Source organism: Podarcis vaucheri (genome assembly GCF_965113315.1).
Source record: "Podarcis vaucheri genome assembly, chromosome: 2".
NCBI classification, from domain to species: Eukaryota; Metazoa; Chordata; class Lepidosauria; order Squamata; family Lacertidae; genus Podarcis; species Podarcis vaucheri.
The window spans coordinates 40366496-40392671 of record NC_138760.1 but is presented as its reverse complement, the minus strand read 5'-3'; the positions used below and the strand labels follow the sequence as shown (position 1 = coordinate 40392671).

The 26176-nt window shown below is 44.9% G+C and overlaps 1 protein-coding gene across 8 annotated transcripts in view; it reads right to left on the bottom strand.

Annotated features, from left to right (window-relative positions):
• Window positions 1-1376: 1376 nt before the first annotated feature.
• The window catches only part of AANAT (aralkylamine N-acetyltransferase), a 38009-nt gene continuing 13209 nt past the window's right edge, over window positions 1377-26176 (bottom strand). For 5 of the 8 annotated variants that reach the window (XM_082204860.1, XM_082204859.1, XM_082204855.1 and 2 more), the window contains exons 2-5: window positions 11397-11472; window positions 6225-6493; window positions 4796-4950; window positions 1377-2797 (exon numbers count right to left, since the gene is read on the bottom strand). In XM_082204860.1, coding sequence (XP_082060986.1) covers window positions 2492-2797; window positions 4796-4950; window positions 6225-6381 — 618 coding nt within the window. In that variant the 5' untranslated portion in view covers window positions 6382-6493; window positions 11397-11472 and the 3' untranslated portion in view covers window positions 1377-2491. Of the gene's footprint in view, window positions 2798-4795; window positions 4951-6224; window positions 6494-11396; window positions 11473-13108; window positions 13439-26176 lie in introns of all 8 variants that reach the window. The other 3 variants (XM_082204857.1, XM_082204853.1, XM_082204854.1) reach the window with 2 other exon arrangements.

The window sequence follows — 26176 nt, the reverse complement described above, 5'->3', positions numbered from 1 at the left end:
AAGAAACCCATCTTAAGTAGATGACTTTGGGATCCAAAACTTGCTCCTCCTCAGTTTTTGCTTTCACTGCAACTGTAATGTGTAGGTAATCTAGCACAAGAGAATGCCCATGTCTGCACTGGACCATAAATGAACTTCAAAAGCATTTCTACTTTAGTTGTAGCCATAGAGCTACAACGCACGCAACTATGAAAGCTGTGTCATGGTGGTTTTTGCCAACTTCCAAACATTATTTCCCTAGACCTGCCTTGTTTCATGGTGGGGGCACATTCCTTCCTTACATTCAGTGCAGACTAGATTAATTACTGAAGATGCATGTTGGACTCTGTCCTTAAACTCGATATGTCCCAATGTGCAGACCCTCCAGTTCATGCTGAAGGAGCCAATTTACCTTTCAAGGGACAGGAAACGTGGCAAACGCCTACCCACTCGCCAAACATCAAAAGGCTGAGGAGGCTCAGGAAGCATATTGGGTCTAGCAGCTGGACCCCCCACCCACCCACCCACCATGTGCTATTTATCTCTGTGGGTGTGATGAGCATTGTACACATGAACATCCCCTCCTCTCCCACCACCATGAATGATCATCAGCTCTTATATATGAGCACCTGAGGACGCGGGTGGCGCTGTGGGTAAAAGCCTCAGCGCCTAGGGCTTGCCGATCGAAAGGTCGGCGGTTCGAATCCCCGCGGCGGGGTGCGCTCCCGCTGCTCGGTCCCAGCGCCTGCCAACCTAGCAGTTCGAAAGCACCCCCGGGTGCAAGTAGATAAATAGGTACCGCTTACCAGCGGGAAGGTAAACAGCGTTCCGTGTGCTGCGCTGGCTCGCCAGATGCAGCTTTGTCACGCTGGCCACGTGACCCGGAAGTGTCTCCGGACAGCGCTGGCCCCCGGCCTATAGATGTGAGATGGGCGCACAAACCCCAGAGTCTGTCAAGACTGGCCCGTTCGGGCAGGGGTACCTTTACCTTTACCTTTATGAGCACCTGCTAATATTGACACACAGTCCTCCCAGGGGCAGAGGGACATACTCATTCTTGGGGCATTCACCAAGTGCTTTTGCTTCAGCAGTAAGTCACTGCATTTCAAAGCATGTACATTAACTGCAATGAGTTAAGTACTCGCTGCACAGCCTCAAATTTAACAAATCCATTGCTCCTGCTAGTTGTAGACCTTCGTTGCACCTGGGCAGGAGGAGGAGGAGGAGGGATTAGGTTTTGCACCTCTGTGCTGTGGGTACCTCTTGTCAAAGCCAGAAAGGGAAAGAGAACACTCTAAAGCAAATGTGGCTTGCCCCTTGTCAACAGGGACTTGGATTTATCTGTCAGGCAAATACTTATCTGGGCAGGAACTCGGCTAAGAAAGAAACCTGCTCTGTTTTAGCACATAGACCACATTTATATACATATTTTTACAGAATATACAAGCACAGATTCCATGCATTTCACAACAACACAGCAGCCAGTGCAAGAAGACATGGAGTTTCTCCACTTCAAGCAAAGAGACAACAATTTCATCAGCGACGGCTGCTCCTTTCCAAAGGCAAACAGTAATTCCACAAAATGGCAGATGTAACTGAATGATTCTACTTCTCAGGTAATGTTTTTCCTAATTGCTCTATTAATCGCAGGAGGTGGTATAGGGCCAAAAAAAGCAAGCAGCCTGCTACAACAGAAACCACATTTTTGAGAATAGAAAGCTTGATTTCTGAAAGCATTTGTATGTGCCAATATTGTGACTTGCTTCATAGTTATAGATGCAGCATTTGTCTTCTTACAACCGTTTTGTTGGGTGATGGTAACCAATGTCATAAGGCAGAAAGGCAGCTGGGGCCCTGGTTGACAGTCAATGGTTACTCTGAAAATTGCCGAATTCTAACCTGCAGACCTATAGTGTACTGGCAACAGCAGTCACTTAGTTGATGGGAATAATGCTTAGCGGCTACAACTTCACCACCATGTCATGCTGTTGTCATCTTCATAGCTAAATTGAGGAAAGAGCAGTTACTGCCTTTCATTGCCCCATGTATACAATGATCACTGCTGCAGGGCGTAAATTCAGCTAAGACACAAATGAGAAGACAACTGGGCTACATTTTAGCTACCAGTTTTAAAGGCAGTTGTGATAATGCTACGACACCTATCACTGGCTACTAAAATGCTACTACGCATTAAGATCTGTGTTGCCTTTGCAGCAATGGCTATGATAGGAGTTGCTTGGGTTAATTCATTGTGAACATATCAATCTGCGTATTGCAGTGGTTTTCAAACTTCTTAAAAAGGGACCCATCAGTAACTTTAATATGTGTGTGTAGGCTCACTTGCCTAATTCACCACTGATGTGGAAGTTCCTTATCCCAGAGAAGAAAAGTTGGCAACTTTGTGACCCACCCATTGGACTCCCCTGACCCATTGGTGGGAATCACTGGGAAACTGGGCTTCTCTGCCTCCAAGGACACCAGCCAGATGTGGATGGAAATGGGAGGCACCTCCTCAGCAACCACTGTTTCTGCGCATGAAGGCATGGCCACGAACGGCATAGTCCATCTCGATGAAGGTCAGAGAGCCCACCGTGATCTCACAGGTGCCCAACGCCTTGAAGCCACACTTGGAGTAGAAGGGCACGAGGAAATCCTCACACATCAGTGTGGCTCGACGCACGTACGGCAGGCAGCACAGGTACTGCAGGTAGCGCCACATCAAGATGGAGCCCTTGCCTTGCTGGCGGAAGGTGCGGTGGACTGCCAGAACATGGATATGGACTGTGGATCCATGAGGCTTGTGCAGGGTCAGAGCATCCTGCCGAGGGAGGAGAAAGAGAGAAGATGGTTGTTAAGAGATGTGGTCCACCCACTGTTAACACCCTAGCACAGACTGACTCTACTACTTATAGTAGACAAGGGACAACTTTCTTCTATAGGATGATGATGATGATGATGATGATGATGATGATGATGATGAATCAAATGGTTTCTTGGCTGGCTTGCATTGGGAAAGTCACTGGTTCCAAATCACATTGTACTTGACCTGATTTAGGCTAATGTGATGAGATTCATGCGGGGTGAGAAAGAGCTGAAATGCTCTAATATTTAGGGCCTGAGTGAGGAACCGGTGGCATTTTTCACTGTAAGCCTCATCATTTCTAACCCTTGGCCATGCTGGCTGGGGCTGCTGGGAGTTGGAGTCCAACAACTACAGGAGGGCCACAGGTTCACCCACTCCCAATTTAAAGAGCTGTGCAGCCTCTCCAGTATTCAGAATATTAAAAAGTGAAATGTTCGTTTCAAACTGAATCCAGCATCTGCCTTAGAGCTGCTCCAGGGCAAGACTCCTGATCAGTAGTCTTCTCAAATAGAATAATGTGGTTTCTTATTAATGCATTTATGATTTTGTACAGGTACCATATTGGCTCATGCCGGCAAAAATCCCAAATCCTCTTGAGTCCCATCAGGGGAAAAGGCAGGGTATAAATATAACAACTTCAGCAGCTGAGTGAAGGGATGTTAAAGTGTGGGGCAAGCATGATACTAGCCCATTCACCAAAGCATGTGAAGAGTAGAAGAAGAGTACCCAAGCCATATGTACTACAGCAGGCTTCCTCAACCTCGGCCCTCCAGATGTTTTTGGCCTACAACTCCCATGATCCCTAGCTAGCAGGACCAGTGGTCAGGGATGATGGGAATTGTGGTCTCAAAACATCTGGAGGGGTGAGGTTGAGGAAACCTGTCCTACAGTGGTACCTCGGTTTTCAAACAGCTTAGTTCACAAACAACTTGGCATTTGAACGCCACAAACCCGGAAGTAGGTGTTCCGGTTTGCAAACTTTTCAGAATCCGAACTGTTCTGTTTGGAGTGTTACACTTCTTTTTTCAGTGCCACACTTCCGTTTTGAGTGCCCCAGCTCCTGCTTGCATGGGAGTAGGAGCTGGATGGGGCTGCTAACCTGGAGAGGTGTAGGCTCTGTCACACTTTTCCATTGAGGGGTGCGTGGCTGCATTCACCTCAATATAGAAATTTAAAGGAGCATCAGTGGCAATGCAGAGACAGCCCAACAGCTGCCTCAGCAGCAGTTTAGGGGTTCTCTGATGCAGCTGCCAGGCTGCCTCCACCTTCGTCACCCCAGCAACTATTCTGTTTGGCTGCCTTCAGGTGGGGCAGGGGCTCAGATGCTGATGTGGAGGCTCCTTTAAACTTCTGCCTTGAGTGGAGAAGTTTAAAGGAGCCCCCAGCCATGAACCCCTCAATGGAAAGTGTGACGAAGCCTGCACCTCCCCAGCTGAGCAGCCCATCCATCTTCTACTCACGTGCAAGCAGGAGCGGGGATGGGGATCTCTCAGCTGGGAAGCAGAGACTTCATGTTCCACGGCTGAGCATTTAAAATTAAAACTGAAACTATCTAGAAACACAACAAATTGAAAAAAGCAAACCAACTGCAAATGAATCAAATTCACAAGAAAACATAAAACAGTAGTGACCCTAACCCTAATTCTAATCCTTCCCCTAACCCTAACCCAGAAATGGTATTGTTAGATAATAAAATTCATGTTAATTCGCTGTTTTAGGAGTTGTGTCTGGACAGATTAATCCATTTTGCACTACTTTCTATGGGAAAGCGTGCCTTGGTTTTGGAACACTTTGGTTTTAGAACAGACTTCTGGGACGGATTAAGTTTGAGAACCAAGGTACCACTGTACTCTCCATCAGTATAAGCAGGTGATGTGCATTTGAGTCTATGTTCTCTCTCCGTCAGTTACATAATGGGAAAGTGATGCATTTAAAAGGATTTCCATTTCCTACCTGGCTGAGTCGTTCCTGATCCCAGAGAGAGCCAATAATGAAAGCAACAAGTCGGCCTTCTTCAAACCAGCCGAGCGACAGCTCCGGACACAAGTTCAGAAAGTGGCGAATCTCATCCAGGTGGAGGGGGCAGTCTCCCGACACTGAAATGAATGCTGTAGAGGACAACAGAGAGAGGAGTTAATGTCATGCTGCTGTCTAGATCCAGGCTGCAGTTTCCTTGTTGCTGCAGATACATTAGACCTCCCTGAGAACAAAGGTTCAAAAATGGAGCTAGGTGGGAGGTTGGAACTGAATTCCTGAATCTAGTGGACTGCAGTTTTCAGGGTAATTTGATTCCTATTTGACTTCTGTTTGCTTCTGTTCAATAAGTGAAAGCTGAGGTTCCTGGGGTGGGCAAGACAGAATAGTTAACCCTTCCCACTGGTGGTGAAATGTCTTGGTGGCATCTTTTATTAGAATTCATCAGGTAGAGGAGAAAGGTAGCCCATTCTAAGCTAGGCCAGGCATATTTTGTAAACTTCAGTAGCCTACCTTCAGCTTCCCATTGCAGGATGAGCTGAGTCATACCTCAGTGGGATGAATCTATTGTCTTATTAGGATACTGTTGACGCTAACAAGTATTTCTCTTTCAGCAGCTGCCAATCTGACCTAGCACTTAGTGCACCATCATATTCAAATACATTTATTTCCTTTGTTTTTTGTTTGTTTGTTTGTAAACTCAGTTCCAGAATATTCAAATTCAGCTGCAAAACTCAAATGTCCATAACAGGATTTGTTTAGCCACCCATGTACGAATAAAGATACCTGAATTTAACCATCAGTGCTCAGATCTTACCACTGAAATTCAGATGTGGAAAACATTAATTTCCATCTGTCAGGCTTTTGAGCAGGTGGCCTGTAGGGAGCACATTCACTCAGCCTCCACTTCCCTAGTGCTTCTGACTGATCTTTAGTGTGCTACTGATGCTCCAGTTTATCAATGATCTCAATGCTTCCATTACTCTTTCACCTGAGAGGTTAGGAATGTGATTCTTCCCACACTGTACACATCCATTTTTTACTTTCTTCCTGCATTCAATCTTACACTGAACACGTTGACTACTTGGGGGCTGTAAGCCATGTCTGGATATTTCCCATAATGCCGCATGCCTGAGAGGCACAAGAAGGCCGACATTCCAGCCCCTCTCTTGCTGTGAATAGGTGTTAAATTGCTCACGTTAAGCAAGCTGGCTGCCGCTTGTGTAACCTATTTGCTTGGATGTTTTCCCTTCCACCTCCTGCCTTTTCTTTCCTCTCCTACTCTGCCCTCAATAAAGGACCCCAGTAACTCAGTGCTTCTAAAGGACAGAAGTGCCTTTTATTTATTTGGGGGATGAGGTGGAGGGAGGTTCAGAAAACGTAGCAGACAAAGGAATTGGCGCCTTACCTTCTCTCTCTATTTCGAACACGCTGATGGCATCCTCGGGGGTGAGGCACCGGAACTCGCTGGCGGGCAGAGTGTGCCTGCGTTGGCGCCCAGGGGAGATCCGCGGAGGCTTGAGGTGGATGGGCTTGAGAAACGGCAGGGCGCTGATCACAGACATCTTCTCTAGTTTATTCCTGTGCCTTCCGTGAATGCTCTGCCCGCTTTTGGAGTAGCCGCGCTGCTATTTCAGTCCACCACCTCCAGAGCAGTCAGCCAGCAGCTGAAAATACCTGCAAAATGCATATCAAGTTAAGTCGCTTGCGTCTCTTTATATAGGCACACACATCCGCTGAGACTTCAGACACCTTAGTCCTCATCATCACCACCAGTGCTGTGGAAACGGAAGGTCCGTCAGGTCGCAGAGGTGGGTCCTTGCTAATGTCCGGCTCACAAAAGCAGAAATCCAGCAAATGCTCAGATGCTGTGCATTAGAGCAGTAATAACGGGGGCGGAATCAGAAGTGGCTTTTATAGCTTGGAGGCTGGCTGGCAAGGTTAAGTGGCAAGATAGGCAGGGTTAATACACTGACGTGGGCTGTGAAGGAATAGTTATTCTGAGGTCACCAAGAAGCTGGATTGGATGACTCAAAAGCGCTCTTAGGACCTAATCCTGACAGATACAGATCACTTCCTGCTAGGTGCTGGGTTCCTCAGATTGCAGGGGAATAAGACAGAGCTCAGAGTCAGGAAAAGCATGCTGGGACTCCGCACAGAATCAGACTCTTAATGCTGTCAAACCAATCTTCTGCCTTCTGGAAAGCTTTCCTGTGATTGTTAATTAACCAGCCAAATCAAAAGATGTGAGACCACAGTTATTTTCCCTTTAAAAGAAGAAAGCAATTGTGGGAATGAGGGTTTCTTCTTTCAAAGGAAAATAAAGGTACAGCAGAGTGCTCTTAAAAGGTAGCCAGGGTGGGAACCTTAATCTTTTGAAAGGGCAAGTTAATCAGGTGCTCTTGTGGAAAGGCTGCTGCAGACAATCCTTTTACCGAGAAATCAGCTTTCTTAAACCCGCCAGCCAATGACAAAGAGAGCCAGCGAAACGTTCCAAATCGGGTTGGGAAATGATGCTCCCTGCCTGGTTGCCCTGTTCTGTTGTGAATGTCCTATGCTTCTATAAACACCAAGTATTGCCTTCATTTTGGGCTGGTGTCTTAAATGCCTCTTACAGAGGAATGGGGGAGGAACATATTTTGGGTGATTTCTCCTCTCCCTTGCAGCCCTCAACCTACTAAATCTGCTCCAGAAGTTTGGGGAGTCTCCAGAGCAGATCTAGGAAGGAGGGGGGAATTTCTGACCAAAGCCTTACCATCAGCTGAGCACCACCATTGGATACAACCCAATATCCTGGGAGAACAGAAGTCTTTTCCTTCTCCATTACTTTACAGCAGGGATGCAGAACCTGTGACCCTCCACCTGTTGTTGGTCTCCAGCCCCCATCATCCCTCACCGGCTTGATCAATGGTCAATGACGGAAGTGGGGTCCTAGCTACATCTGAAGTGTCACAGGTTCCTCATCCCTGGTCAACTATGACAGCTCCAAAAAGCTACATGGAGCACCCTTTATTCCAGACACTGTAATTCAATAGATTCACCCATTTCTACCATATATATTTTTCAATCTAGAAAGCCTGGGTCCTTCCTAAACTTGAATTTTTTATGTATAAGGATACCTCTTGTTTATTCTTTCAAGCTTTGAAATCAACAACTATATCCCCGAAGCATATTTCTCATACATTTTACACCAAATGGCCTGTGTGGGTTTGGGCAGATGTCTAATGAGCTATAATATCTACAGGAAAGCAGCAGCCAAACCAAGCTGGTGCGTCTTACGATTTATTCACATTGCCTATTTTGGGCAATCATTATAGACCTAGCGCTTGCCAAGCTGTGAACTGAGTTGGAGGCATCAAGGAGCATGCATGATTCATGATGTCTATTTTGGGCAAAATCTGCCAGGTTTGGGGCCTGTGGTCTGAAAGTGTTCACAATGTCAGACCAAATCCAGGCTCCAAACGTCATGTTAGGCTTTCTCCATGAAGTTTTGCTCAACTTGGGATATATGCCTAGCACAATTTGTTGCAGAGAAGGGCCACAGCTCAGTGGCAGGGCATCTGTTTTGCATGCCAAATGCCCCTGGCATCTTCAGGAAGAAGATGTCTGAAACCCTGGGGAACCGCTGTCAGTCAGTGTAGAGAATATTGAGATAGATGGACCAAGGGTCTACATATATGGATATGTAGTTCCCAAGTTTCTATGCAGAGAGATAAACATAGATGCATCATTACTGATAATTAACGGGTGTTCACTTTCCTATCTAATTGCAGGCTAGCAACGTGGCTAATGGGATCTGAAGTAAAAGCCAAACAAAATAATTGCAGCACTAGCAGCTGTGGGTGAACTGAAAAGGGTGGGCAGGGCTGTTTGAGTGCTGCCATTTCCTGGGATTGTGAGGGTTCGTGCTCCTACGGCCCTCTGAGTGCCCAGGCGGGAGCTTTTGACGCAGCTTCATTGCAGAGGTGATGACCCCCAAACGCCTAGGGAACAATGAGAATGCCATATACGTGCCTGTGCTCAATATATGACATCTCAGTGTGCCGTTTCTCAATGTGCTTTGCAGAGTGAAAGGGAACCAAGGGACGGCTCAGGTGAAGGAGATTAGCCCATTCATTACGACAGGTCCTTGAGCTTAGTGCATAGTCGTGACAAGTGATCGGTACACAGACGTCTTATGCAACCCTCTCGACCATCTTTCTAGGGTCAGAATGTATGTGCTTCTTGGCAAAATAAGAGCCAATAGGAAGTGACAGCAGTGATAAGGGTAACTCCAAATTTGGTCAAATCTGCCCGGTTTGGCTGGTTCACGTCTTCCTTAATATATAGGCTTATTGCACACTCCATAACCTGTCCGCCTTCTGAGCTGTGAACTCAGCTGAGGGTATCTGTTGATGGCAAAGGCTGCTAGGTTTGGGATCTTCAGCATGAAACCGATTTCAGCAGCATACTATGGGTTGCATCCAATGAAATCGCCCCGTTAACGTAAGCACTTCTGCCTGTGCAACAGGACTTTTTCTCCCTGCAAACATCTCTGTGACCCCCCCAACCTTTTCTGGGTTCCCCCCAATCCTCCAGAGCAGATTTTGGGGGTTGGGGGGGATGGGAAATACACAGGGAGGGAAAGTCATGATGCATAGGTGGAAGTCCTTGATACAGCCCCATATGCATGCAGCACAAGCTATAATAATAATAATTTATCCCACATGAACTTTTGCAAAAATAAAAATAAAAATGGATTAGGTGACAAAAATCTGGAGCCTTTCTGTCTAGCATCAGATGCTGAATCGTAATAGGGATTTTATTTTCACCAGCAAACTACAATATTTCTGAGGCTTTACATTTTTTTAATGCAGAGTGACTGAATTTAAATTTAACTTTAGCAGCAACTTCCATGCAAGGCTTAGGATTTCTCCCCAGCTGTACTGAAAGACCCCAAAGGACAGGATCTGGGAAATTCTTCGGCAACCTACAGGGCTAACTGGATGCTGCAATCTATAAAAGCGCAGAAAGTGCTGCTGGATGCTGATCTTTTCATACACCATTCACGGAGCACAAGAATATAATGATAGAAAAGGCAGGCTTCATGAATCCAGAATAACATAGCCAATGGGCCTAAATGCTCTTTTCACACAAGGGGAGGTGATTCAAGCAGAAGCACGGACCTTTATCCAACGCACAAATAGAAAGAACAGACTGTCCCTGACTTTAATTATTACGGTCTTTCAAGCCAACACCATATGTGGCACCATGGAGATTGACATCTCTCATTCATAATCATGCCCTAGAAGATTATATGTATCTCTAGATATAGAGATGTACAATCCATATTTATGTGCACAGAATAGGCTCTCATATGCACTCTCAGAATGTACATGCCTAGTAAATTTAACCACAAACTATCTGCATTGGAGTCACTAATTTACAGTAGTTCTACTGGGAAATGTGAGGATGCTTTCTGATTACAAGCCACAAGTTGAGATCTGGGAATTCCTTCATGTTTCCTTTTCCCCAAACTTGAAAGCATTAATAAATATGTAATAACAGATTAGCTGCTGATCCACAAATACAGATTTCAATTAAAATTGCCCCCTTGCAGAAGGTTTTCAGTGCTGGTAGCATTTTTGTTTGGGGGAAAAGGAATCAGAAAATGTGTTTCTCAATAATTATTAGGGCCACAAATCATTTGCCTAAACTGCAACCTTCATCAAATATCCCTGCCTATAATTTGCTTTGACATTATGTAATATTTATATTAGGTAACTCACTCCAACTATCAATCAGTTAAAAGCAGGATTAAAACCTCAATCCTACACCTACTGGGTGGAATTCACCTAACCCAGCCCCATCAGAGACGCCTTGCAAAAGGACTTCTGCTTGCGCAATGGGGTCCCTACTCTCCAACCTCCACCCCAGACTGGCTTGGGAGAACCCCAGAAACAGCACAGAAGGGGAAGGAAAGCAAGGTCATTCTAACTGGCAAGCTGAAATCCTTGTGCAGACAGGATGCTTGGAAGAGAGCAACTCTGAAATCCACCTGCAGTGTTTAGGATTACAAGCTGTGGCCTTGGACACTGCTAACTCAGCTTACGTTCCATACATAATGTGTGTCTATATTGTATATAAAATTTGCACGGAATCATGAACAAGACTAATAGTAACAAATAATAGTAAAAAGAAAATGGCTATGATTTAATGCAAAACTGCATGCATGTAAACCCTATTTAACTAGTGCCTGTATTTAGTTACTACCTAGCTGAATGTGACGATTTTGCTAAAACATACAAACCATAATTGGGGTGGGGACACAGTTTCCAGATCACCAATAAATGAAACACACAGAACTGTGCAGGGGACTGTGCCCTCCAATTGCTCTGTGATATTTTTCCTCTTGTAATCATTTAAAGTAACAGCTATTCCAAACAACAACAACAAAAACTCTGCTGCTGTAGAAAATAAATGCATTCCCTTTTCAAATCCTTGGCTGAAGGACTGTATATAAATTTAATAAATAAAGAAAGCAAATAAAAGCTTTGGCAGTCAGCATCACAGATGTTAGAACCGAAATAACTGATCTTACCTGTGCATTAAGTTTTCTTTCAGGATTCCAACGCGTGGCCCCCTCTGGAGAGAAGATTGAGGTTCTTGCAGAGTTGCTGCCAGAAAGAAGAGAGCAGATAGTGTGGGCTGTAGGGACTCCTGGTGCGCTTCCAGCTTTTATTCTGCAGAGACTTCGGGAACTGCAGCTTATATATTTGTTATTTCTAAAGCACGTGATGGTACTCTTAAGACATTTCTAAACCCTCATGTGACAGACACTTGCAAAAGGGCTTGGAGGTGACATGGCAACAAAAGGATCCCCGCAGGCTTTATTTTCTTGGCATGGTTTTATGCTGAGGGATAAAGTGTTTTAGCTGATTGCTAGATACAAAGGGCGTTGTACAAGCCACAGGTGAGTAGTCAGGCGATGGGTGCTGACAGAAAACAGGTGAAGCAGAAACACATTGCATGCTTTTACTGGATCAATAAACTCAACCGTGGCATCTTCCTTGAATGTGAATAAAGCTCAGCCAATATTACTGTAAACGCAATTGCCCTCCTGGATTTGCCCTTGAGCTGCAGCGTCCCATAGCTTAATTCTCCAGAGTTGCCACATCAGCAAATGGTTATACTGTGGAGTTGCTTTTAAAAGGGGGGGGGGGAGGAATTCTTTTCCAAATGTAATGCCCAAATATTGGTATGATTAGGTTAACGAAGGACATCACTCTACCTTTAATAAAGCTTTCCACCAGCATTCCCAAGCAAACCAGCAGCAAGCCTGTAACTTCCATGATCCCCTCTGGGTCACATTAACAAAATTCAAAAAGGGCATCTCCAGAAAATAAATTTACTGTTTGCAGGAGTCCTAGGGAACCAAGTGTCACACTGCTTTCCCAAATTCATGTTGCTGTGCATTTCTTCCTCTGCTATTAGATGGCAAGAAGTGAAACACAACCTTCTGCAGAACATTTTAAAGAGGCTACTATTCAATAATAAATAAGCAAAGATGGAAAGAGAACTTAAAAAAAAAAGGAAACCAGGCTCCAGAGCTTGCTGATGGCATTACACTTTGTTGTAGTTCAATGTGTTTATTGTAAAACACTTATTTGGGTGCTATGGACAAAACCAGAGACAAGGGGTGGGGATTGATCCATTGGGCAAGCAGAAATGCTTGCCATGACAAAACAATCAGAAAAAAACACAACACTTCCATTTCTGATTTTTTTGGCTTACGATAGAGCAGGCGTCATCTACGTCATTTCATGCCCGTGTGATAAACTCTGTATGCAAAGACATCTAGGCCTTTGAATGTACAAATCGCAAACAACCACAGTGCAGATGACCACAGCGCCTGGAGACAGACAGGCTGTGTATCTACAGCAGTGAGCAGAAGATAAATGACTGCAGGGAGGAGCACAGAGAGAATAAATGCCATGGTGCATCAAAAACAGCAAAACTGGACACCTTCATCTGCCCCAGCTGCAATAAAACATCTCTCTCCCGTATTGGACTCTTCAGGCAAAGCAAGTGCTGTAACGCTCTAATGATTTGACTTTATCTTCCACTGTCTCAAGACAGAAAAATGCCAACAACATATTTCAAGAAACAGCAGGATGCTTTAAGCAGCTGTCTCTGTACTTCATGGATTGAGGCTCACTATATTTATTGCAACGTTAGTTTGGACATTATATCAGAAACGTGAAAATGCAATGTTAACATATCTGGGTTTAGCACAATTTACTGTGTGCTTACAATCCTCTCTAGTCAAAGCTATATTGTCAAAGAGCGCCATCTGTTGGGAAACATGAAATACACCAAACTGACATTTTAAGAAACGGAAAGGAAAGGAATCTTTTCAAAACACATCAAGGAGAAAAACAGAGTGGCATGTGTTTACAGAACATTAGATTCATAGGTATATGGGTGGATCACACCGAGCTTCCCATTCTCTAGAATTCTTTAAAAGCTAGTGGGACTCTGGCGTGCAGAGTTTGTGCCTGGGATTGCAGAGCCTGCTGAGTCATCTTTTTCCACCTCCAGAGCTTTACCCCACCCCTCCTGGAGCTTCACAAAGCATTCTGTCTAGAAGGCAATGCAGAGAGAAAAGTATTTGAAAGAGGAACAGAGGAAGCAATTATCAAAACTGCAAGTGTATGTGGGGCTTGAAGGAGGAGGAGCAATCTTGACCTCCCCAGTAAAGAACTGAGAGAAGAGATGCTGGTGACAGCAAGTGAGGCATCAGGCATAAGCCTGCATTTTATTAATGTTTGATCAGGACTTGTATATTAAAGAGAGAGCTTAAATTTTCAAAAGTTTCAAGCCAGCAGTTTACAACCTTGGTAATGTTTATTCTTCTAGACAAGGGCCCCTTTGATTGATAGCAGAAAACAATTCTCTAAGTCGTAAAAGCTGGAATTACAGACTGAATGAGGACACTGACCCTACATGTTACAGAAGATAAAAAAAGGCAGAAATAAATATAATTAGGAATGAGTAAATAGTAAAATAATGCCAATGTGCCTCCCAGTAAAATGAGCCAGATCTTCTTTCTAAGGTTAAAAGGCCAAGACCAAATGGGGAAGCATCTAGCTGGCAAGTCTTTTTTTCTAATGGGAAAAGCAGCTGGCTGAAGGAGGGGTTGTAAACTGGAGAGGCTTCTTTTGAAGCTGTTTTTTTACTGAGTTCCTTTTTACTTTACAAAGGCCTTATTCCTTTTAAAAGGCTACCTATGTTATGTATTAAATATATTGTCTTAAATGTAATTATGCAAAGGATTTAAGAAATGCTAGATTTCATATAGTTCTAAGAGTTGTATTTTGAAATTAAGTCAGCCACCAGTCTTGCCCCCCTTGCTAGACAAGAGACGCCGTCCTGAGCAGTCCTGATATATTAGTTGTCAGACATTTGTTTAGAAACCTTCAAATGAAGGAGATCTTTCAATGTTGATGTGAAACTCAAGATCCTTGACATATGTTTAAGATAAAAAATTTAAGATTAACCATTTGTTTTAGAAGGCAATAGGGCAAGGAGGGCAAGAGGTGAGCTGGTAATTAAGATGCCTTGTTGAGACACATGTAAGATATATTACTACTTATTTGTCATTTATAGATGTAACAATATATAGCTCTTTGTGTTCCATATAAGGACAGGAGGATATGGGTGTATCTTCTAGGATTGGTTCTAGCAATCAGCCAATAGGAAATTCAACCAGGCTGATTGGACAGAGGTAGCCACAGGAGGAGCAAAGGGGGCTGGATTGAGGGAATATAAGTGCTGGCCATAATGGCAGGAGGCCAGGCCAGAGCTTGGTAACCATATACCACTGTGCCTCTCATTTATTTGTCTGACAAATAAATAATTATTTTAATTTCTCTATTGCTGCGTTGAATATTTCATTCCAGCTAAGCGTTAACCACAAGCAGGGTGCTACATTTCATGGTGCCGTGACTCGGATAAGTGGTCTGCTGGAACGCAGCCCCTTCGCCCTACTGGGCAGGGTACAAGAGAGAGGACCACTCACTGCCTACCCAGCGCGCACTGGAAAGTTTTTTTCCAGGGGAACGCAGAAGTCTCATCTGTCTGATACCCTGCTCACTGGCGGCGACGGACCGGGGGGAAACGGAACCAACCAAGGGTAAGTGCACAAAGGGATTTTTTGGCCCTCCAATTAACTGGGAGGAAGAGAAGTCTTTATCAAACTTCTGCGTCTCAGTAAGTGGGAACTGAGTACGCTAGGTGGTTGGGTATATCAGATGGTGGTCTGGTGGGGGAAAAGGGAAGAATGGGAGGTAGTGTGTGGTGAAGTATCTAGCGCATTGTATGTGTGAGAAAGTACAGAGCAATCTGTAGCTGACCTGAGTGTGGAGTGGGCAGTACTTCGGTTCCTGGTAAGGCGACTTCACCAGGCAAGGAAACCCACGAAGCGTGTGTGTGAGTGACTGAGTGGATACTTCACAGGGCCATACAATGGGAGTTGGGGGTTCAAAGGGGGGAAATACACCTCTTGAATGTATGTTAAATAATTTTAAGAAAGCCTTCTCAGGGGCGTATGGAGTCAAAATGACGCCAGAGCGCCTGAGAACGTTATGTGAATTAGAGTGGCCGAAGCAAAATACTGAATGGCCATCTCAAGGAACCTTTGATATAAATTTAGTAAGCAAACTTTGGTCTAACATCGCCAAAGAAACTGGAGGGTGCCCAGAACAATTTTCATATATAGATTCTTGGCTGAGCACATTAAATAAAAATCCTCCATGGATAAGGGAATGCAAAGTCCAACGATGCAAATTATTGGCTGTAAAAGCCGAAGCTAGGAAAGGAATCTTGCCAAATAAACTCAAACCCATTTTTGAGGGACCAGAGGAAGAGCTGCTTCCACCTCCACCCTATGCTCCACATCGAAGGGAGCCTAATCCAAACACTCCACCAGTTGTAACCCCAAGGCAAGAAAGTGGAATGAATAATGGGGCTGGAGTCACAGAACTTGATTCCTTGATAGATTATGATAAATATCTTCAGGAGGCATTGGAGGCCTATAATAAAGCCCAAGCAGAAGTGGTTATTCCACCTGTGAGTCCCAGTAGAACTCCATCTACAGTCTCTTTTAGTGGAATAACTGATTGCTTACCCCAAACTCCTGTACATCCAAGTCCTAGAGAATTATTACAGAAGTTACAGGGAGACCTTAATCGGTCAGCAAGCAATACAGCCAGGCGTATAAGGCTGCTAAAAGAACGCCTTGGGACAAATACCATCCCCTATGATTTGAGGCCCCTAGAGCAAAGCGAAGAGAAAGATCACGTACTAGCCCCTCTCAGAAGAGTATTTGATGCACTTGAGGAGCCTGTGCTGGTTAACGGGCAACCCGGACCACGGCCACCTCGAACTTCGACCCTCCAGTACATTCCATTCACAACTACGGATCTGATGAACTGGAAAACACACACCCCATCTTTTGCAGAAAAACCTCAGGCTATGATGGACTTGGTGACTTCAATAATAAACACTCATAGTCCTACTTGGACAGATTGCCGCCAGCTCCTGAATACTCTGTTCACCACTGAGGAAAGGAGAGACATAATTGAAAAGGCACAGATATATTTGCGTGAGCAGGCCAGAGTGGGAAATGTTTTTAATATTGACCGTCATCTCCAAGACAACTTTCCCTTGGAAGATCCTAATTGGGATCCAAACAATGCAATTCATCTGGCCAGGCTTACCACCTACCGCCAGACGCTTGTGCAAGGTATCCGCAGGGCATGCCAGAAGCCCACTAATATGTCTAAAGTCTCAGAAGTAGAACAGAAATCAAATGAGAGTCCAGGAGACTTTTTAGAGAGGCTGCAAGAAGCCTATCGTATATGGACTCCTTTTGACCCTGAAGCCCCTGAAAACAGCAGAATGATTACTGCTACATTTGTGGCCCAGTGCGCTTCTGACATTCGTAAGAAAATTCAGAAATCAGAAGGATGGGAAGGGATGCTGATGAGCCAAATTATGGCCATTGCACGCCGAGTTTATCGGAATAGGGATGAGGCTGAGAAGCAAGAGAAGAAGAAGTGGCAGAAGGAAAAGATGGTAATGCTGGCCACAGCAGTGAAGCAAGACTACCGCCCCTTAAATGGAGGAAGAGGACGGGGAAGGAATCCACCACTGGGAAGGAATCAATGTGTGAATTGCAAGAAGGAGGGTCATTGGAAGCGGGAGTGTCCTGAACCCCTGAGGTTGGAAGAAGTACGCCCAGGCCCAGGCCCAGGCCCAGGCCCAGGCTCCGGCCCAAGAAACCAGGGACGGGGACGGGGAATGATCCGAAATGGAAGATATCAGAGACCTGGACAAGGACAGAGTAGAGACAATTTCATTGGACTGGCAGAGGAGGATTTTACCCAAGACTAGGAACGACCGGACTCCATAAAGTTAGGCTTCCAGGAGCCCACGGTCACGATTCAATTAGGAAGCCATTTAATAGACTTTATGATTGATACTGGGGCTGAATACTCAGTACTCCCAGAACTATTGCAGAAAAAGGCATCCAAAAGTGTAGTCATTAAAAGTGCCACTGGTCAGTCAGCTAAGAGGTCTTTCCTCCAACCTTTGGAATGCCAGATTGGGGGACATCGTTTAACCCATCAGTTTTTGTATATACCTGAGTGTCCAATACCTCTCTTAGGTAGAGATATGCTGTCCAAATTGCAGGCCCAAATCACCTTCACTCCTCGAGGTCCAGAAATGAAACTGCCATCAAAGGCAGCAGGAATAATTTCCCTCTCAGTACCTAAGGAACAATCATGGCGCCTAATGTCAGCCCTGCAAGTCCAACCCACATTGGATACAGAGTTAAACAAGCTCCTCCGAACCCTACAGGTGCCACCAGGAGTATGGGCCGAAAATAGCCCACCAGGAATGGCCAAGAATATAGCTCCAATTGTAGTAACCTTAAAACCTATGGCTACCCCTGTATCTGTAAAGCAATATCCTTTACCCCGGCGAGCAGCAGAGGGCATCCAGAAACATTTGGACCGCCTATTAAAATATGGTCTGCTTAAGCCCTGCCAATCAGAATGGAACACACCCCTTTTGCCTGTTCGAAAACCTGGGACAGATGAATACAGGCCAGTGCAGGACTTGAGGCTCGTAAACCAGGCTATCGAGACCTTGCACCCAAATGTACCAAACCCATATACCTTGCTGAGTTTGATCCCACCAGAAGCAACATTTTTTACTGTATTGGACTTGAAAGATGCATTCTTCTGTTGCCGGCTGGCACCACAGAGCCAACCTATATTTGCCTTCCAGTGGGAAGACCCTTTGACAGGAACAAAAGGCCAGCTAACCTGGACAAGATTGCCCCAGGGATTCAAAAATTCCCCAACTTTATTTGGCACTGCCTTGGCGAAGGATCTAACAAGTTACCCCTCAATACCTGGAGAAAAGGTGGTTCTGCAATATGTAGATGACCTTATACTAGCAGCAAAGGATTTTGATACCTGTAAAGAAGGTACAGAGGAACTGCTCCACTTGCTCTGGCAAGCTGGCTATCGAGTTTCCCAGAAAAAGGCACAGTTATGTTTAGAAAAGGTCAAATATTTGGGCTTTGACATCTCACACCAACAACGAGCATTGAGACCAGAGAGGAAAGAAGCTATTTGCCTTATCAAGGAACCTACCACAAGGAAACAACTCAGAGGATTCCTGGGAACAGCAGGGTTTTGTAGACTATGGATACCTGATTTCAGCAGTCTGGCCAAGCCCTTACATGAAAGCACTCGAGGTGCAGAAAAGGACCCATTCGTATGGGGACCTGAGCAGCAACAAGCCTTTTTAGTTATCAAACAACGACTTATGGAGGCCCCAGCCCTTGGACTGCCTAATTCAGAAAAACCCTTTCAGCTGTATGTACATGAACAGAATGGGATTGCAGCGGCAGTCCTGACCCAGAGATTAGGAAGTTGGAACCGTCCAGTAGCTTATTTGTCAAAACAATTGGACTCAGTAGCAAAAGGATGGCCTCCATGCCTAAGGGCAGTAGCGGCCACTGCAAGCCTTGTCAAAGAAGCTGATAAATTTACCTTCGGCCAGACGATGTACGTGAATGTACCTCATGCTGTTCTGACACTCATGGAATATAAGGGTAGTTATTGGCTAACGAACCCAAGGATGGCTAGGTACCAAGGCCTATTGTGTGAAAATCCCAGGATTCATCTACGAGTAGTGAATATGCTCAATCCAGCGACTTTGCTGCCCCTACCAGAGGTAGATGATGAAGAATCACATGATTGTCTCCAAATAATGGATGAAGTTTATTCCAGTAGACCCGATCTGAAAGATGAACCATTGAAAAATCCAGATGTTGTATATTATACTGATGGTAGCAGTTACCTGCATGAAGGTGCCAGACGAGCAGGATATGCTGTGGTCACCAATGAGGAAGTTGTGGAAGCTGAAGCTTTGCCTGCTGGCACCTCAGCACAAAAAGCTGAACTTATAGGTTTAACTAGAGCTCTGCAATTGGCAGCCGGATGTAAGGCAAACATCTATACTGATTCTAAATATGCCTTCTTAACCCTGCATGCACATGGTGCTCTATGGAAAGAAAGAGGTCTAATAGGAGCCCACGGGAAGGCCTTGAAATATGGACCTGAAGTAGAAATCCTGTTAGAAGCAGTATGGGCTCCAGAACAGATAGCTGTAATGCACTGCAAAGGTCATGGACGAGGAAGGGATCCAATAACCAGAGGAAATCATGCTGCTGACAAAGCAGCTCGAGAGGCAGCCCAAAAGCCTGTGGGAGGATTTATAGCAGCCCTCATACCAGAGGTAGTTCCAGAAGAAGTTAAACCTCACTATACCCCAGAAGAGAGGAAGTGGGCTGAACAGGAAGGAGCAGTTGCAAAGGACGGTTGGATGATCCTGCCAGACAATAGGATTTATGTACCTCATCATCTAGCAGGCACAATTGTAAGAAATTATCATGAATCTACTCACCTTGGCGGTACTGCAACCAGAGAGAGTCTCAGTCGGAAGTTGTATATTATTAATCTATCACAATTAGCAACTTGCATTTCACAGAAATGTGTTCTTTGTGCTAAAAACAATCCCAGGCAGGGACCGGTACAACCTCCTGGAATCCAACATGTGGGATATGTCCCCATGGAAAGCCTAATTGTGGACTTCACAGAGCTGGTCCCTTCTAAGGGATTCAAGTATCTCCTTGTGTTTGTGGATACTTTTACCGGATGGGTTGAAGCTTTTCCCACCCGAACTGAAAAGGCACGAGAGGTAACTAAGAGACTCCTCACTGAATTGATCCCGAGATTTGGGTTACCTAGATGCATTGGAAGTGACAATGGGCCGGCGTTCATTGATCAAGTAGTACAAGAAGTATGTCGAGTCCTACAAGTGAAATGGAGACTGCATGCAGCCTATAGGCCTCAGAGTTCAGGGAAAACTGAAAGAATGAATCGGACTCTGAAAACCCAATTGGCAAAATTAACCCAGGAAACGGGATTGGGATGGGTAGATGTGTTACCCATAACACTGTTTCGTGTTCGGTGTGCACCCACAAAAAGACTTAAGTTGTCACCTTTTGAGCTCCTGTATGGGAGACCGCCCTCCTTTGTTCAGGATATTTCAGCTGACCTTAAACAAATAGGAGACCATGTGACACAGGGACAAGTGCAATCTCTCTCCCGTGTTTTTGTTTCTCTTAACAGGTGGGCCCTCGAGCGCACGCCGTGCAGCATTGCCGAGCCGATTCATCAGTTCCAGGCTGGCGATAGCGTATGGGTGAAAGAGTGGAAACGTGATCCACTTGCACCTAAGTGGCGTGGACCTTACACCGTCTTGCTCTCTACTCCAACAGCGGTGAAGGTAGCTGAGGTGACCCCCTGGATTCATCACTCCCGTTTGAAGAAGTCCGAAGGCAGTTGGACGTGCAAAGGTGACCCCTCTAATCCTCTTAAACTGACTCTCTCCAAAAACCCCTGTATCTAGCCCTACCGGAAACGGGCTAGGTCACGGGCAACATTAGACGACCGGCCTGCTGCAGCCACAACCTGGAAGCTGGCTGACCTGCGCACGCCTGAAGCTTGAGGAGCATCAGAACCAGCGATTGTGAAAGGAAAGATTCTCTTATACAATTAATTGACTGCCCCCCCCTTGTGGAACAATTATCAGAGATATTACTCATTGGGGATCCTCGGGATATATGTTTTGGTCTTGGTGGTTCCCCATTTCTGTCACTGGGGGAATTATATTGGGACTAATATTTATCTGCTATCACAATAAGGTAATCTTTTGTGGAAGGAATGCATATGCTAGACATCAACATGATTTTATTATTAATCCTGATCCCTTGGAAAGGGGAAGGGTCCTTGAATCTGACCAAATTGACTAAATATGGATTCCGCCATGACCACAATATGTGGGTAGGTTTAGCTGAGATGGTAGCCAATGTTGCAAATAGGACCAATTGCCTTGTTTGCTCTCTTGGGCCAGATGATTCAGAGGGAGGTATGCCCTTATTACCGATACCATTAGATGCCATTGGTATGGTAAGCGAAATACCACACCAAACAGAAATACAGAATTTCCCCGGATGGAACTCAACTAAACCAATACGAGTTATACCTGTACAAGGGGAATTCTGTGTACATAAATCATCAGATGCAGCTGATTCTATCATGATAGGCTCTTCTCATTGTCGCTATACTTGGGATAATATTAAGAATACCTGGGCACACGGTACTACCTATCGAACTCGGAATGCCTTGCCCTGTGCACCTCCTTTTATTCATGCATGGAAAGTGGTATGGAACATAACTGTGACAGAAAAAGGCAATCTAACATACTGCACTGTGAACTCTCTACCTCTTTTGCTATTTCGCCTTCTGTACTCCACATACCAAAAACCTCAGACCCGATGGTTGTGGTGGATATGTGGAGAATGGGCATACAAGAAACTCCCCTCCAAATGGAGTGGGACTTGTTTCCTGGGATGGGTATTACCACCAATGTGGATTATGCCCACTAATTTGGCCAAGCGTACACGAAGAAACGCTGATATTTCTCATATAGCAGGAGGAAGTACCCAAAGTTGGAGCGGTACTGATGATTGGCCACCAGAGCGCATTATAGCCTATTATGATCCTGCCTCCTGGAATCCTGGTGAGCTCATACAAGGGGCACGGGATCCTATTTATAATCTAAACAGAATAATTCGATTGCAAGCAGTAGTGGAACTTGTAACCAATGCAACGGCCCAGAGTTTGAGACTTATTGCACAACAGTTGGGTGAAAGTAGAGCCGCCATTTTGCAGCTGAAAATGGGAATGGATTATGTACTTGCCAAGCAGGGAGGCCTATGTGGAGTCTTGAACTTGACAGGGAATGCCTGTTGCTTTAACATTTCAGATAATGGTGAGGCAATCCGTGTGTTGGCCACAAAGATGGAGAATATAGCACATGTCCCAGTACAAACATGGGAAGGATGGGATATGGGATGGCTCACCAATTGGTTACCTAATGTCACAGGACTCAAAGGGATACTATTGTCTTGCTTGTTTTTCTTGACAGTAGTGGTAATGGTTTTATGTATGATGCCATGTATCATTTCATGTTTTAGAAGTACAATTAGCAAGATGGTTTCAAATGAAACTCTACCTCATATCATGGCCCTATACAGAGCTTTACCTCAGGAACATGATGAAGGTCAAGCTATCAAGGACACTTGGGATGAAGGTCCTTGAGCTTGAAAGGGGGGAATGAGGCATCAGGCATAAGCCTGCATTTTATTAATGTTTGATCAGGACTTGTATATTAAAGAGAGAGCTTAAATTTTCAAAAGTTTCAAGCCAGCAGTTTACAACCTTGGTAATGTTTATTCTTCTAGACAAGGGCCCCTTTGATTGATAGCAGAAAACAATTCTCTAAGTCGTAAAAGCTGGAATTACAGACTGAATGAGGACACTGACCCTACATGTTACAGAAGATAAAAAAGGCAGAAATAAATATAATTAGGAATGAGTAAATAGTAAAATAATGCCAATGTGCCTCCCAGTAAAATGAGCCAGATCTTCTTTCTAAGGTTAAAAGGCCAAGACCAAATGGGGAAGCATCTAGCTGGCAAGTCTTTTTTTCTAATGGGAAAAGCAGCTGGCTGAAGGAGGGGTTGTAAACTGGAGAGGCTTCTTTTGAAGCTGTTTTTTTACTGAGTTCCTTTTTACTTTACAAAGGCCTTATTCCTTTTAAAAGGCTACCTATGTTATGTATTAAATATATTGTCTTAAATGTAATTATGCAAAGGATTTAAGAAATGCTAGATTTCATATAGTTCTAAGAGTTGTATTTTGAAATTAAGTCAGCCACCAGTCTTGCCCCCCTTGCTAGACAAGAGACGCCATCCTGAGCAGTCCTGATATATTAGTTGTCAGACATTTGTTTAGAAACCTTCAAATGAAGGAGATCTTTCAATGTTGATGTGAAACTCAAGATCCTTGACATATGTTTAAGATAAAAAATTTAAGATTAACCATTTGTTTTAGAAGGCAATAGGGCAAGGAGGGCAAGAGGTGAGCTGGTAATTAAGATGCCTTGTTGAGACACATGTAAGATATATTACTACTTATTTGTCATTTATAGATGTAACAATATATAGCTCTTTGTGTTCCATATAAGGACAGGAGGATATGGGTGTATCTTCTAGGATTGGTTCTAGCAATCAGCCAATAGGAAATTCAACCAGGCTGATTGGACAGAGGTAGCCACAGGAGGAGCAAAGGGGGCTGGATTGAGGGAATATAAGTGCTGGCCATAATGGCAGGAGGCCAGGCCAGAGCTTGGTAACCATATACCACTGTGCCTCTCATTTATTTGTCTGACAAATAAATAATTATTTTAATTTCTCTATTGCTGCGTTGAATATTTCATTCCAGCTAAGCGTTAACCACAAGCAGGGTGCTACATAAGGAGGAGGCTGCCACAAGTGAAGAGGGTGGCTGCCATCTAATAATGCAAGTAAATAGTGGAGAACCTTTGTGGAACAGAGATCATTTTGGCCTTATACTTAACTATTTTTATTTCTGCGTTAGGCTTCATTTGCACTCCAGCTTTGATTTACGCTGCTAAATTTGTTTTGCTTGTGTTTATGATTATACTGTTTTTTTAATTATTATGTAGTTACTTACTCACATTATTTGTAAGTGTCCTTATTATGGGTTGCATTAATCTGCTCAAAACAGACCCACTCAAATTAATGATTTAAGATGACTCAAGCCCATTAATTCCAACTGGTCTGCCCTGAGTAGAACTTAATTGAATGCAACCCTATGTGTCTTTCTTTTTATTGTTATGACTGTTCATTTGAAATGCTGTAAGCCGCTATGGCTGTGATCTTGACGAGAGCCATGCAAATAAAATGATGATGATAATGATAAGAGAAACCTGCTTCATGATGCCAGCATCTCAAGTACCAGTCACCACAGCTGCCATAAAGTCATGTACTGGGTATGTTTTCCTGTTTGCTAACTGGGCAGTCAACAGCACTACATCAAGCAAGGCCTGATGGGACTGCAGACACGACAGCCAGAAAAATCCCAGTTTGGAGAGAATAGCGGGAATAGGATAAACTGATGCTGTCTAACCCTACTTCCTGTTGCCTGGCCTGTCAGCTTCCTGCTACTGCAACAGCCCTGCTCCTGTGTACACTACTTATCATGGCAACAACATACCCGACTCCCAAACTATACACTTGGTTGCTCACCTAGCACAGGAATAACTACAAAATGTCTTAATGCAGTCTGACCACCCTCACCTCAGACACGAACAGCATCAACCTGCATACAGTGGTGCCCCGCAAGACAAACGCCTCGCGAGACGAAAAACTCGCAAAACGAAAGGTTTTTTCGTTTTCGAGTTGCTTTGCAAAACAAATTTCCCTATGGGCTTGCTTGAGAGCCAGTGTGGTGTAGTGGTTAAGAGCGGTAGTCTCATAATCTGGGGAACCGGGTTCGCGTCTCCGCTCCTCCACATGCAGCTGCTGGGTGACCTTGGGCCAGTCACACTTCTTTGAAGTCTCTCAGCTCCACTCACCTCACAGAGTGTTTGTTGTGGGGGAGGAAGGGAAAGGAGAATGTTAGCCGCTTTGAGACTCCTGAAGGGGAGTGAAAGGCGGGATATCAAATCCAAACTCCTCTTCTTCTTCTTCTTCTTCTTCTTCACAAAACGAAGCTTGCCCCGCAAGCTCCGGGGATAGCGGGAAGCGCAGCACGTCTTCCCCGCTGTCCCCAGACCTTTTTTGAAGCAAGGAGCGGTGGGGAGAAGATCGCTTCTCCCCGTTGCCAGCCCCGCAAGCTCCGGGGACAGAGGGGAAGGCGCGCGGCCATTCCCCTCTCTCCCCGGACCCCTTTTGAACCAAGGGGCGGCAAGGGGGAGAAGCGATCTTCTCCTCTCTGCCCCTTGCTTCAAAAGAGGGGACAGAGTGGCGCTTCCCCTCTGTCCCCGGACGGTCTCCATAGGAACGCATTGATTGATTTTCAATGCATTCCTATGGGAAACCGTGCTTCGCGAGACGAAAAACTCGCAAGAAGAAAAAACTTGCGGAACGAATTAATTTCGTCTTGCGAGGCACCACTGTACATGCTAAGGCATAGAATCATAAAATTGTAGCGCTAGAAGGGACCACAAAGGTCATATAATCCAAACTCCTGCAATGCAGGAATAGTTTGCCCAAATGGGGCTTGAACCCGTGACCCTGCTCTACCGACTGAGCTATCCTGAGTTCCCCTGGGTCAGATTCCATCTTCTCGTCGTGGGTCTAATCCCCCCCCCTCAAAGCCTGAGTTTGTTCCCTCACCACAAAATCTCAGAAACCTATGAGTGCCACACAGGTGTCCATCTGAGAGAGAGAAGCAGGCTGCATTCACATCACAGTTTATTCCATTTTCGAGACTCCCCTAATGGTTACGTTCTGCATTATATTTGAGCTTTCATGCTATATTAAAGCTGCTTCTGGAACTGCAGCGGAATATAGTGCAAGTTTAGTGCTCATTTCTTTGTCACTTGCTTCCAGAAAAAAAACCTGTTTCCAAGCATTTGAAGGGCATTTTTAAAAAGAGTAACTCCAGGATCATAGGCCTGAGGACACCTCTAGAGTCTGAATAGCACAGAGGAATGCAACATGGGAACATGAGGCAGCAGCTTTGTCCACTAGAGTGCTATTCCTCGAATGCCACCAAATATGTAAGTTACTGAGCATTTCCCAGGTTTACTCCAAGGGAATATAGATAAGTATCCTGGTCACTTTTTCCCTTCTGTAAACATCAT